This window comes from Mustela nivalis, assembly GCF_964662115.1.
Source record: "Mustela nivalis genome assembly, chromosome: 11".
NCBI lineage: Eukaryota > Metazoa > Chordata > Mammalia > Carnivora > Mustelidae > Mustela > Mustela nivalis.
Window position 1 is genome coordinate 44631550 of NC_139030.1, and position 13645 is coordinate 44645194.

Genomic DNA, 13645 nt, shown 5'->3' on the forward strand with positions numbered 1-13645 from the left:
TACACTGTAAGTATTGATGATATTTTGGCTTCCCAGATTAGCATTTTGTCTTAGAATGACAGAGAAATACTACTTCTTTTCCAGCCCTCCATTCAGTAATTTTTTTTTAAATTAACTGTCTTCACTTAACAATATAGAGTACCTGTTTACAGTATTGGGTCCTTTTGTTCTTTATTAAATATCAGCACTGTGCAATTTTTATATTGTTTCAGATCTTTATATTGAGTCTTTTAGTCATAAAAATGCTAAAACAGAACACTATTTAAATTATCTGCTTTTAAGTTTTCTCTTACATGTTTTCCTCAAAATGAGATTCTTCTTTTTTCAGCATTTTAAAGGTTAATTGTGCTTTTTCCTTCTTGTAATGTCCTTCTTTTTTGATAAGATGCACAATATTGGAGCCAGCTGTTACTCTTGAATAAATGGCCAATTTTGTCCATCGTACACAAATTTGTAACAAATAACAGAGCTGGGGATGCATTAGGCAACTTCATAATATATAACCCACAGCTTTCCCTTTCATGATTTAGTGATATTTCAGGATATTTGTAAATGTGAAGATTGTTTCAACCATATGTATCCACTTCATTTTAATTTGCCAGTGTCAGTAATTCAAAAGAAAGAAACATTTTGTATTGGATGCAAACAGTTCCTCAGGTGCTCACGATAAAACTTAATGGCCACCATCTTTACTTGTAGTCATTGTAAGCAGTTTCATCAGAATAGGCAATATTTTTTAATTTAAAAGATTCAGTAGATTTAGCAACTCTCTACTGCCATATATATTTAGAACATTGATTTTTGTCAGTTTTGAGCAAATAAATCTCAGCCCTTTGATATCTAGTCATTTTCACAGAATGGTGAAACACATTGTGGAGTAAATTGGACCCATATAGAAATATGTTTGGGGTTTGTATTAACAATGATTGCTGCAGGGATGAGACCATTATGGCTCCCATATGACTTAACAACATAATTTCCTATAGAAGCTACTGAGTTCAGCATTATGCATATATGATTTTCTTAACAAGAGAGCTCTCTTGAATTTTGATAGTTCAAAAAGAAGTATAAAAATTATTCTACAAAATTAGAAGGAAAATGAATTTTTCAGTTACAGCCAATTAAAAATTTATCTCATCTGCTATTTTTTAATCTTAGATAATCTCAACAGTTTTATCTCTATAATCAAGGCATCATATGCTGAGTAAAGGCAAGCCGTTTTTCATTTTAAGCAATAACTTATAAAGATGTTTTTTATAAAGATTATAGATGTACGAGTTTATATGCCACACATACCCTTAAATAAACTGAAAGTCTATGTTAAGTTTTGGGTTTGTTTGTTTGTTTGTTTTTAAGATTTATTTATTTATTTGACAGAGATCACAAGTAGGCAGAGAGGCAGGCGGAGGGAGAGGGGAAGCAGGCTCCCCGCTGAGCAGAGAGCCCAATGTGGGGCTCAATTCCAGGACCCTGACACCATGATCTGAGCCAAAGGCAGAGGCTTAACCCACTGACACCCAGGCACCCGTAGATTAATAACTTTTTAGGGAATATGCATTATGCTAGGTTGTATAGACTGTAAGAAATGAATAAGACATTTTTGATGTTTGGAGTTATTCCTACCTTTTTTTCTGTCTAGTCATCTAGATAATCAGACCAAAGTAAAACTTTAGTTTTAGCATAGAATTAGTTCCCTTCAGCTCTTGGGAGGTAACTGAGTTTTGTAGAAATTTTAAAGTAATTTCTCTTTTCAAACTTGAAGTCTTAGGGGAAAAAATGATTTCTCTGTTGTTTAGTAGTCAAGGTATTTAGATTGACTACTTAAATCTCAGAGAAAATGTGGGGAAATTTAGATACCTAACACTGTTCATGTTGTAGTACACAGCTCTTGCTAATGGTGGTGAATTGTAATAGTTAACACTTTCAAAACATTTGTGAAATTAAAGTTTAACAGAAACTAAAGAATATTACAAAATCTTTCAGGTAAAGGTCACACAGTATAAATGCGCACACCATAGAGTTTCTCAGTTCTAAGACTCCCCACTCAGTTCTCAGGACTGAGTTCTAAGTTCTAAGGACTCAGTTCTAAGTCCCCACCTTGTGGGATGAAATCCCTCAGTCATGGGAAAGCCCTGACAATTGGGGTCACATTAACAATCAAATGGTATAAAACATGAATGAATATATGAGTACATTTTTAATGTTTGGATTCTATGAAGCATAAAACATGAGTGGATCTTACTACCATTAATTCATATTTTCTAGATCTCTAGGCATAATTAAAATGGTATTTTACTTGTTTCCATAATCCTAAGTGGGAAAGAAAGCTTCTTGGGCCCTAAGTATAATTGAGAGCTTATATTTTCATTGATGAAAATATATATGAACATAGGTGGAAAACTTCATAGTGTGAATTGTCAAACAGCTGGGGGTTTTGTAGCTTTCGAGCTGAAAATGGCTCTTGGAGTGCAGTAAGATTTCATTCTTTCTAGTGCTTGTGATTATACTAATGATTTTTCTCTCACCTTCTAGAATTGGACAGGTTTTTACATTATAAAGATATTTTATATATGTAAAATTTATAATTATGTCCTTTATAAAGGGAGTACCTGATGCTTTGTGCAGCCTAAGGATTTGCTTTACCTAGTTCTGAAAGTCTGGAGATAGGCACTTGTCCTTACAGTTTACTAGTTAATTTTGAGTCCTTTCACTGCATATTTATATTTCCTTATACTGTTCATCACAGATCAGCCTCTTTAGGTTTGAAAGAAGGCATATCCCTAGAATTTAACCTTGAGAGAAAGGTCAGTTTGTTTTCCTGTTGAAGAAGAGAGGTGACATAAAGAGAACTTTTTAGTGTTCTTTTCAGTTAAAGTGTCATTGTCAGAGTTTGGGTTTTTCTGAACACATATATAACTGTTGTATTGGCTCTTTAACTGAATTATAAATATTTTATAACATTTGTTATTGCTTCACCAGAAAAGTGTCCTTTCTGCTTTATGTAATTTTAAAAGGATTATGGATTTTTTTTTTAATTGTATCTGGAGGTCAAATTTTTATCTTGAGGTGTGATTTTGCATTTCTAGCAGATTTATAGAGAAGATGGCATTCTGTCTAATTAATGCATTTTAAAATCTGCTTTATAAAATTGCGTGGATTTGAGATAAACTTGTCAAAATTCTGAAAGTACTGTATTTAGAAGATTCTCAAAATGATGAATTTTATTTGAACTGAAGTCTAGCTGGCCAGGTTCCTTCTCTTCTGTCTTCTGTATCACAAATGATGGGATAAGTCCTGTTTTAAGGGTCCAGACAGAGGCTTTTAATAACTTACTTTCAGAATAGGCACCTGGCCATTATCAAGCAGGCCAGTTTGCATTGTCAGATTTGATGGAAAGCCTTCTTGTTATTTTTAAGCACTAAATAAAAAATTATTTTAATGCCAAGTGAAAAGTACAAAAGAATACATCCAGTATGATACTGTTTTCAGGATGTTCAAATATAAACAAAGCTAAGTAATATTGTAGATAGATACCTATTTGGTAAAGCTTCAAACAAAAAACAAGGGAATGGTTAAAGAACCATCAGAATGGTGATTACCTTTAATGAGGAGTCTCCAGGAAGCATCACTGTTACTGGCAGTGTTCTCTTAAGTTTGGGATGAGGATCACAGTTCCTGGTTCACGTTATCATTGTATCTCCTAAGTTAAATACACTATAATTGCTTGTGTGTTGTGCATATCAAATTTTTCACTAACTGAAATTATTAGAATCTATCCTCTTAAAATGAGAAAGGTGTAGGAGATTCATTGTTCAGGCCTAAAAGTTGGTAGCTTTTCATAAAAACTTAGAAAGCCCCTTTCTGAATATCTTTTCCATTGCAGTGTCTAGAGTTTTATATAATGTTTTATTTGAACCCCAATTAATTCATGCAGCTATAACAGCTGGTGGCATTTAGAGTCTAAATACTGCTTATTCTCAGGTGGATGCATCATTAGAATCAGGTGTTGTAATCACCCATCGCTGCAGTAGATGGAAAGTCAGCCAGAATAAATATAGTTCTGGAGCGTGCAGAGGGAATAATTTGAAAATGTAATTTGTATGTAAGAATTCATTTTGTTTATTCGTGTGGTTATAATTTTTCTTTCTTTCTTTTTTTTTTTTTTTTTTTAATAAGAATGGTGGGTAGGCAAACAGACTGGTTTTGTTAAATGTGTTACTTCGTGTTTGGTTATATCTCTAAGTACAAGGCTCTCTCCCAAATTCCTGCCTGATTGCTTAACACTGTTTAGCAAATACCTTAACTCTCTTCTGTGAGGCACACAGAGGCTTCCCCATGCCTGATTGTACCTTCATCTGACCTGCTGTGGTAAAATGGCCTGCTTCGAGCTTAGAGCCGTATTTCATTTATTCAGGCCCAGTCATACCAACTTAGCTCAGTAACCAACTTTATAAAAGCCTGACTTTTCACTCTGTATATTGACAAATGACTGATACATTCTTCCAGATGTCTTTAAGAAACAGTAACTTTTGTTTTTTCCACCCAGCCGCTGATAAAGATGATAGTTCAGAAGACCTGTCAGTGCCAAGTAGTCCACATACGGAAGCTATACAGCATAGTTCTGTCAGCACATCCAATGGAGTCAGTTCAACCTCCAAGGCCGAAGCAGTGGCCACCTCAGTCCTCACGCAGATGGCGGACCAGAGTACAGAGCCTGCGCTTTCGCAGATTGTTATGGCTCCTGCCTCCCAGTCACAGCCCTCAGGAAGTTGATTAAAAACCTGCAGTGCAGCAGTTTTAGATACTCATTAGTGACTTCAAAGGGAAATCAAGGAAAGACCAGTTTCCATTTATGCGAAATCTGTGGTTGTAAATTTTTTTTTTTACTTGAAATTAAATTTGGCTCTAAAGTTGGTGTAGCAGCAGTTGATGATCAGACTGAACAACAGATTTTAGTCTCTGGAAAAAGACTGATTTTGCTTTTTTTATAAATATTGTTAGATTTATTAATTTTCTGTGCTCAATGTGTAAATTGTATTATAATTCATTGTGGTTTATTTCATTTTTAATTTGGTGGTGTTTTAATAAATGGGGGTGTTACTGAATCTCTTCCCACTTCCATTTCTTTTGACCACCTCTTAATCCTCAACTGTGATGGTAGTATTGTTTATCATTTATACCAAAGTTCTGCATAGTCCCTGTTGACTTTGTAATATTAACAAGGTCATAAAGCACTAGCAAGAGAGAGATAGAGATTTGCTTTTAATCTTTTTGCCTTTTATTTTGCACATTATGCAAAAGGAAAAACATTAGAGAACACTTTTTAAGTGAGTGAAACATGGTAAGAGACATACGATGCTTTTATGCACACTCTGAAACTAAATCAAGATCATTAATCGTGTGTTTTCTTTAAGATTTTAAGTAGACATGAATTTTGGAATCCTTTATCATTTCAAAATGACTATTTTTTGAGTCTTAAATTCAGTATTTTAAACCCTATGTTTTGAGGCTGTTAAAAATATGAAATTATATAATCTATGATACAGGGTTATCCAATATCTTAACTTTTTGAAATTAGGTTTTGGTTTTGGTTTTTTGCAGATTTCAGGTTACAAACTAAGAAGTTTATGCATAATCAAGTATGGTATGGTTGCCAGAAAAAGTCTAAAAATTACTTAGAAAATTTAAGACTGTTTACCCCCATTGTCTTGTACTTGCAAGCTAAGTTGTACTTATTCTTGTGAAAGCACTGTCATCTTTTAGTAGCAAATTTTGATAACGTTTCTCGTGGGGAAAAAAATCAGTATCTATCTTTAGAACAATGTAATTATAATGTGGGAAGCAAGAGTGGATGAGAGAGAGTGTGTGTATGTGTATGTATGTGTGTATGTTTCTTTCAATAGTTTATGCCAGCAGTCTTTGCTTGAATGTTTAACGATGCCTTCAGTGTGATGCTGGCCAATAGATGATTGCAATTTAAAATGTCATTACTGTGCAGGCTTGGATAACTAACATTCCATGATGTAGTTTGTTTCTGATGAGATGATTGTAGGTACACTTTTCTCATTATCCAGTCATCTGTGGGATACTGAGTTTTCTAATGTGCCATTATCTATTTTTATTCTGCAGTTATGTTCAAAATACAGTACAATATTTTAAAATAGACTAAATTGTTAAAAATAAAGTAGTAGATGTGTGTAAGACAACTTTGTAAAATAGTTATGAGTCCTACCCAGTAGCAACTTCTGGCATTCAAGCAGGATTCCATTATGTAAATATCTGTAATGCATTTATAATAAGTTGTGTAGTTTGTTCTGCATCTATACTACACTATTTACAAACGTCTCAGTGCCATCTCCTAATGAGACTGACATTTAAAAAACCTATATCAAATATCCTTGATAATTCAAGGAAATATCCCACCTGCCTAAGTTCCAAACTGGGAAACATTCAAATCATACAAATGACATTTCAGGACTTTTAGGTATGAAGATAATAAGATTTTTATTGTTTGGCTTATTAAAAGTGAGCATTTTTAGTTGATAATCCTACTTCTAAATTTTTTTTTATTTTTAACTGATTTTATAATTTTAAAGTAATGAATTTCTAATCGTGACTTTGCCATAGTTATGCTAAGGAGTTGATCTCAAAGGCACAAAATATGAATTCTGCAAGAACGCTATTTTTTATTGTAGTTTGGATGGGTTAGGAAAAGCCTCAATTTTTTCACTCTCCTAAGTCCTTCAGTATATTTTTCTTTTATTATTTATGCAAGTTAAAGTTTTTTGGTAACAGGAATTCTTGCAACTGTAAAATAAAACTACATAGATGTAAGAAGTCATGTAAACGGTTAATGAACTTACCAAGGTTAGCAAAACTTTCATTGTAAATCAGTCTGTACTCAGCAAATAAAAAACCATTATTAGTTGTATAAACACAAATTCCATTTTGACTTTCAGGATGTCACACTACTTCTGTACCTAGCATTTTGAGTCCTTATATTTGCAATGTTACACAAACTGTACTACTTTCTTTTATGTGCAGTTTGCATGAGTAAACCATCAGAGAATAAATTCTATCTTTAAATTATGTTCATAATTTGCTTGTCCTTATCTATCTTTCATAAAGTAAGATCACCTGATAATGATATGGGTTTTTGTTTTGTTTTGTTTTTCCTGCAGGACATTTATTATCTGAAAAGAACCAGGTAGTCTTTCTATTTATATGATAAAAATTTATTCCTTCTGAAAGACTTTTCAACTGCAGGGTGCTCAGGCCTTGTTCTCTGCATTCATTAAACCCCATTTGTATACAGTGAACCTTTAATCTTCCCCAACCCGGAACATTCCCCCAACCACAGCCACACACAGATCTACCAGCCTTTGGCATTTCTTGGCGACTGCCTAACAAAACATCTTGAACATGACGTGTCCAACATTGCGTCTCAACTGTAGTTCAGTGTGACATGTCCAGCACTGGCTCTTCATCATCTCCCACCTTCCCTGCAAGTGTGCTTCTCCAGCAGTCTTTCATAAGGCACTGATGACACCTCCATCCTTCCAGTTGCTTAAGCCAGGACAACTCTGTTGTTACCTTTGATTCCTCTTTTCTCACAGCCCACCTCCAAACTATTAGGAAACGCTGTTGGCTTTTCCTTCAGAACAATCGAGAATTCAGCCACTTCTCACCCTGTTCATTGCTATCGTCCTGATCCGTGCCCTCATTTTTTCTCACCCAGGTTACTGCATTTGCCTTGTAACTGCCTCCTGTAGCCCATCCTCAGTATAACAGCTGGAGTCATCCTTTCCACATGTGAATCCGCTTCTAGCATTTCCCTACTCCAAATTCTGGCGCCCACTCCTCACTGCACTCAGAGCTAGAGTCCTTAAAGTGCCCTGCAAGATGATTTTCTCCCCCACCCCCATGTTGTTACATCACTGAACACATGTACAACTTCGTTTTATTTGGTGAATGACTGCTTAACTAGGTGTGTCGGTCATTGTTCTGGGCACTTGGAATCCACCAGTAGCCCAAACAAAAATCCCTGACTTTGTGGAGCTACATTCTAAAGAGGAGGGTGGGCAGGAAGGTGTTGGGGAAAAAGGGTTAACATACTAAATACATTGTATATTGTATTAGAAGTGGCCAGGGCTAAGTGGAGAGCATGTAAAGTGGTATTTCAGTCTTCTCTTTCAGTTCGAGCCAGTCTGAAGAGATACAGAAAATCACATGGCCAATTTTTACATTAAGGTACACATTCTAACAAATGTACTTAATCTGAATTACATGATTTTAGATGAAAGATTTCATGAAGACAAGGTGATGTTCTCTAACAAAATCTGATGAAATACTAAAAGGTCAAATTCACGTTGGCATTGATTTGTCTCAGAGGACAGGAAAATAATCTTGTCTCTGGCATGTATTTAATGTTAAATATAGTTTATTAAATCTACATCTCAGACTGATTAGCAATTAATGCTTGACACTTAAGAATTTACTTGTGAGAGTGGAACTATGAGGGAATCCTATTTACTTCTAGGCCTTCATTTATACACAGGCACAAACAGAAAAAAAAATTCCTAGAAGAAAAACATTTTAAATCTGACATTTCTAGAGTATCTTTTTTTTTTTAAGATTATTTATTTATTTGACAGAAATCACAAATAGGCAGAGAGGCAGGCAGAGAGAGAGAAGGAAGCAGGCTCCCTGCTGAGCAGAGAGCCCAAGGGGGACTCGATCCCATGACCCTGAGATCATGACCTGAGCTGAAGGCAGAGGCTTAACCCACTGAGCCACCCAGGTGCCCCATTTCTAGAGTATCTTGATCATAGGATAATGGTTACTTTCGAAGGAAAGTTACACCATTTTATGTCTGATGTAGTTATGAAAAATAATTTCTTTAAACTATTAGTAAATACGGATTTATTCTCTAATTCTCACATGGTTTAAACAAATAAAGATCTTTTCCAGACAGTAGACTGAGACATGGTCATTCATTGAGGCAATTTAGGATCTTAATAGATCCTTAAAAGTTAATATCCTAATGTGCGGAGAAAAATGCACATAAAATTTAGAACAAAGACCTTTCTGGAAAAAGCTTCCTACCATTTTTTTTTTAAGATTTTATTAATCCATTTGACTGAGATCACAGGTAGGCAGAGAGGCAGGCAGAGAGAGAGAGGAGGAAGCAGGCTCCCTGCTGAGCAGAGAGCTCGATTCCGGGCTAAGTCCCAGGATCCTGGGACCATGACCCAAGGTGAAGGCAGAGGCTTTAACCCACTGAGCCACCCAGGCGCCCCAGCTTCCTACCATTTAAATTAATGGTGAGCTCCCATAGGAAAAGCACAATCATGAAAATGTTTCAAAACTAAAGGATTAGTTCTGAAATAACAAAGGCCTTGTAGAATTGGAACCTACAATAAAAGAAAAAAGATACATAGTTTTATTCTATTGTAGCAGTCCAAAACACCAAATCAGATGTTAATTATAAAATTACCAAATCTGTCATGGCACTCTAAAAGGGTTTTGTTATTCAACAGTGGGCCAGTGAGTTCCATCTTTGTTCCTCAAGTATACATGAAAATTTTTCCAATGGCTTTCAGAGAAGAGGAAAACATTGATACAACCTGGTCATGGTCACAATGCCTTCCCTTGCTTCTTTATTTTGCATTAAGTTTTACATTCCTTGAGCTAGAATTCCTTGACCATTCCTTAAGCTAGAATTTGTTTAACAAAATAGTTGCCGTGGCTCTATCATGCATTACCTCAATTATTTGGGAAAGTATTTGAGTCTGAATCTCATTTTTAACTGTAAGTTAAAATGAGGTTAGTTTACTATGAAGTTTACAAATGAAGGTTAGTTTACTTATATTAGATTTCATTTTCTGTGAAAGTAGACCCCCCCACCACCAAAAAAAGAATATTCTCCCAAAAGAGGACATTTTAAAATTATTTTTTGCTAATTGTTTAAAAGCATGCACATTATGAGGAGATGTGGTTTTCTATAGCCTGACAGAAAAATTAAGCAATAATTATTTAATGGGGTTTACCTAGCAGAATTTAAGATAATAGTCTATTGTAAGTTTCTCAGAATTGGGAAAAAATGCATTGTTTATGAAGAAGTAAAATTTGCCAATACATTTGCCTTCAAAAGTAAACCCTTTTGCATTATCCATTATTACTGTTTGATTTTTTTCTACCAATTTTTTTTTTTAATTTAAACATGTAGTTTAAATATGTAACTAATGTTCTTCTGTCCATTTTGGGAATTGTGCTTGTTAAAATTGTCAGAGGGTCTAATTAAATAACATCAGTGAAAAATAAAAGGTAATATAACTATCCTAGCATTAATTAATTTGGACATTTAAGAAATCAATCAGGTAATTATTGACTTTCCCCAACTGCCAAATTTTTAGGAAAGTACTTCTTTTACATCTCAATTTATTCAGCTCAACTAATGGTTTCTGAGGTGACTTCCATCACCATGAGTCAGTCTGCTAAAGCATAAACATCCTTGTCAATAGCTGAAGTTATATTGCAAACAAAGCTCTAAAGTTCTTCCCGTGATAGTAAAGGTAACTAAAACTGGCTGTAATTCTTTTTTATGGACTAGAGTGTATCTGTGACAAAGTAACATTAGATAACAATTTTGAAGATAAGTTTCCAGTATCACTTTCATTAATGTGTTTTTTTTTTAAGATTTTATTTATTTATTTGACAGATCACAAGTAGGCTGAGAGGGGGGAAGCAGACTCCCTGCTGAGCAGAGAGCCCGATGCGGGGCTCGATCCCAGGACCTGAGATCATAACCTGAGCCGAAGGCAGAGGCTTAAACCACTGAGCCACCCAGGCGCCCCTCATTAATGTGTTTTATTTGTAGATCCTTTATGAGTACTTCAAAAGTAGTGTGCTATTGTTGAAATGACATTGTTCTATGAGAACTTGCATAAAAGACATCTGTATGCCTGCTATGACTAGTAGTCTAGATTATAGAAGGCCCTTAAGGTTGACTGGGGCTACTAAACCTAGCAAACCATTGACTTTCAGAAAAGGGACATTAGGAAAGTGTTTTAAGGAACAGACAATAGTAGGAAGGTTGGCCCACATGGAAACCGGCTACCAAGTTGCAGTAATTCAGGCATGAGGGAAGAAGGGAAGAAGGGCCAATAAGTAGCAAAAGGAATAAGTGTAGGAAATATTTTGCCAGAAGTACCTACGGAATTAATCAACTAAAAGGGAGATGATGAAAAGCAAAGGAAGAAGACTCCATTTCTCAGGCTTGAAAAGACTAGTGGCGTCACTTACAAGAATAAGTAAGTTGGGAAAGGGAGCTAATGGGTGTTTAGTATTTTGGAGATTAAATGTCCAGACTACACCAAAAAACTGCTAGAAGCTATGAGTGAATTCAGTAAAGTCACAGGATACAAAATCAACATACAGAAATCTGTTGCATTTCTATACACTAACGAAGTAGCTGAAAGAAATTAAAAAAACAATTTCATTTCTTACTGCATCAAAAAGAGTAAAGTACCTAGGAATAAACTTAACCGAGGAGGTGGAAGATCTGTACTCTGGAAACTATAAAACATCAGTGAGAGTAACTGAAGATGACACAAACAATTGGAAAGATATTCCATGCTTATGGATTGGGAGAACAAATATTGTTAACCTACTACCCAAAACAATCTATAGATCTAATGCAATCCCTATCAAAATACCATCAACATTGTTCATGGAACTAGAACAAATACGAAAATTTGTATGGAACACAAAAGACCCGAAATAACTTTCTTTCGTGGTGCCTCGGAGGCAGTAGGCTGCTTCAGGATGAAGCTGAACATCTCTTTCCCAGCTACTGGCTGCCAGAAACTCATTGAAGTGGACGATGAACGCAAACTTCGTACCTTTTATGAGAAGGGTATGGCCACAGACGTTGCTGCTGACACCCTCGGTGAAGAATGGCAGGGTTATGTGGTTCAAATCGGTGGTGGCAATGACAAGGCTTTCCCATGAAGCAGGGTGTCTTGACCTATGGCCGTGTCCGCCTGATGCTGAGTAAGGGGCATTCCTGCTTCAGACCAAGGAGGACGGGAGAGAGAAAGCGCAAATCTGTTCGGGGTTGCTTCGTGGATGCCAATCTCAGTGTTATCAACTTGGTCATTGTAAAGAAAGGGGAGAAGGGTATTCCTGGACTCACTGATACTACTGTGCCTTGACGCCTGGGCCCCAAAAGAGCCAGCAGAATCCACAAACTCTTCAATCTCTCTAAAGAAGATGATGTCCACCAGTATGTTGTGAGAAAGCCCTTAAACAAAGAAGGTAAGAAACCGAGAACCAAAGCACCCAAGATACAGCATCTTGTTACTCCATGTGTCCTCCAACAGAAACATCGGCGTATTGCTTTGAAGAAACAGCACACTAAGAAAAACAAGGAAGAGGCTGCAGGATATGCTAAACTTTTGGCCAAGAGAATGAAGGGGGGCCAAAGAAAAACGCCAGGAACAGATTGCCAAGAGACAGAGGCTGTCCTCTCTGAGAGCTTCTACCTCTAAGTCTGAGTCCATTCAAAAATAAGATTTTCTAAGAGTGACAAATAAGATCACACATTAAATCCCCCCTCCTCCCCCCAAAAAGACCCAAAATAGCCAAAACAATCTTGAAAAAACAAAACTGGAAGTATCACAATCCCAAGATTTCAAGAAATACTACAAGGCTATAGTAATCAAAACAATATGGAATGGTACAAAAATAGACATAGCTCAAAAGGACAGAATAGAGAGCCCAGGAATAAGCCCACAATTACATGGCTAATCAATAACAAAAAAAGGCAAGAATATACAATGGGGCAGAAGACAGTCTCTTCAAATGATATTTGGAAAATTGGAGAGACATATAAGAAGACTCTCAGCATGCAAAAAAAGGAAACTGGATCACTTTCTTATACACAAAAATAAACTCAAAATGAATTAAAGCTCTAAATGAGTGACCTTAAACCATAAAAATCCTGGAAGAGAGCATAGGCAGTATTTCTCTGACATGAGCCATAGCGACATTTTTCTAGATTCGTCTTCTAAGGCAAGGGAATCAAAAGCAAAAGTAAGCTATTGGGACTACATCAAAATAAGAAAGCTTCTGCACAGCAAACTATCAACAAAATAAAAAACCTACAGAATGGGAGAAGGTATTTGCAAATGATATATCTGATAAGGGAACAATATAAAAAATATATAAGAATTTACACAATACCCAAAAGCAAATAATCCAGTTTAAAAATGGGCAGAAGATGGGGCCCCTGGGTGGCTCAGTGGGTTGAGCGTCTGCCTTCAGCTCAGGTCATGATCTCAGAGTCCTGGGATCAAGCCCCACATCGAACTTGCTGCTTGGCGAGGAGCCTGTTTCCCCCTCTGCCTGCTTCTCTGCCTACTTGTGAGCTCCTCAATCTGTCAAAAAATAAATAAAATCTTAAAAAAAAAAAATGGGCAGAAGACATGAACAGACATTTCTCCAGAGAAGACATACAGATGGCCAACAGACATATAAGAAGACTCTCAGCATCACTCATCATCAGGGAAATGCAAATCAAAACCACAAGAATCAAAACAAGTGTTGGCAAGGATGTGGAAGAAAAGGAACCCTTTTGTACTTG

The 13645-nt window shown here is 36.0% G+C and overlaps 1 protein-coding gene and 1 pseudogene across 7 annotated transcripts in view; both read left to right on the plus strand.

Moving 5' to 3' along the window:
• The window catches only part of ATF2 (activating transcription factor 2), an 84930-nt gene extending 77832 nt beyond the window's left edge, over window positions 1–7098 (plus strand). For all 6 annotated transcript variants that reach the window (XM_082689530.1, XM_082689533.1, XM_082689531.1 and 3 more), the window contains one exon: window positions 4547–7098. In XM_082689530.1, coding sequence (XP_082545656.1) covers window positions 4547–4773 — 227 coding nt within the window. In that variant the 3' untranslated portion in view covers window positions 4774–7098. The remainder of the gene's footprint in view (window positions 1–4546) is intronic.
• A 4709-nt stretch (window positions 7099–11807) lies between these two features.
• LOC309843792 (small ribosomal subunit protein eS6 pseudogene) lies at window positions 11808–12617 on the plus strand (annotated as a pseudogene). Its single transcript has one exon. The product of its transcript is annotated as a small ribosomal subunit protein eS6 pseudogene (transcript).
• Window positions 12618–13645: the final 1028 nt, after the last annotated feature.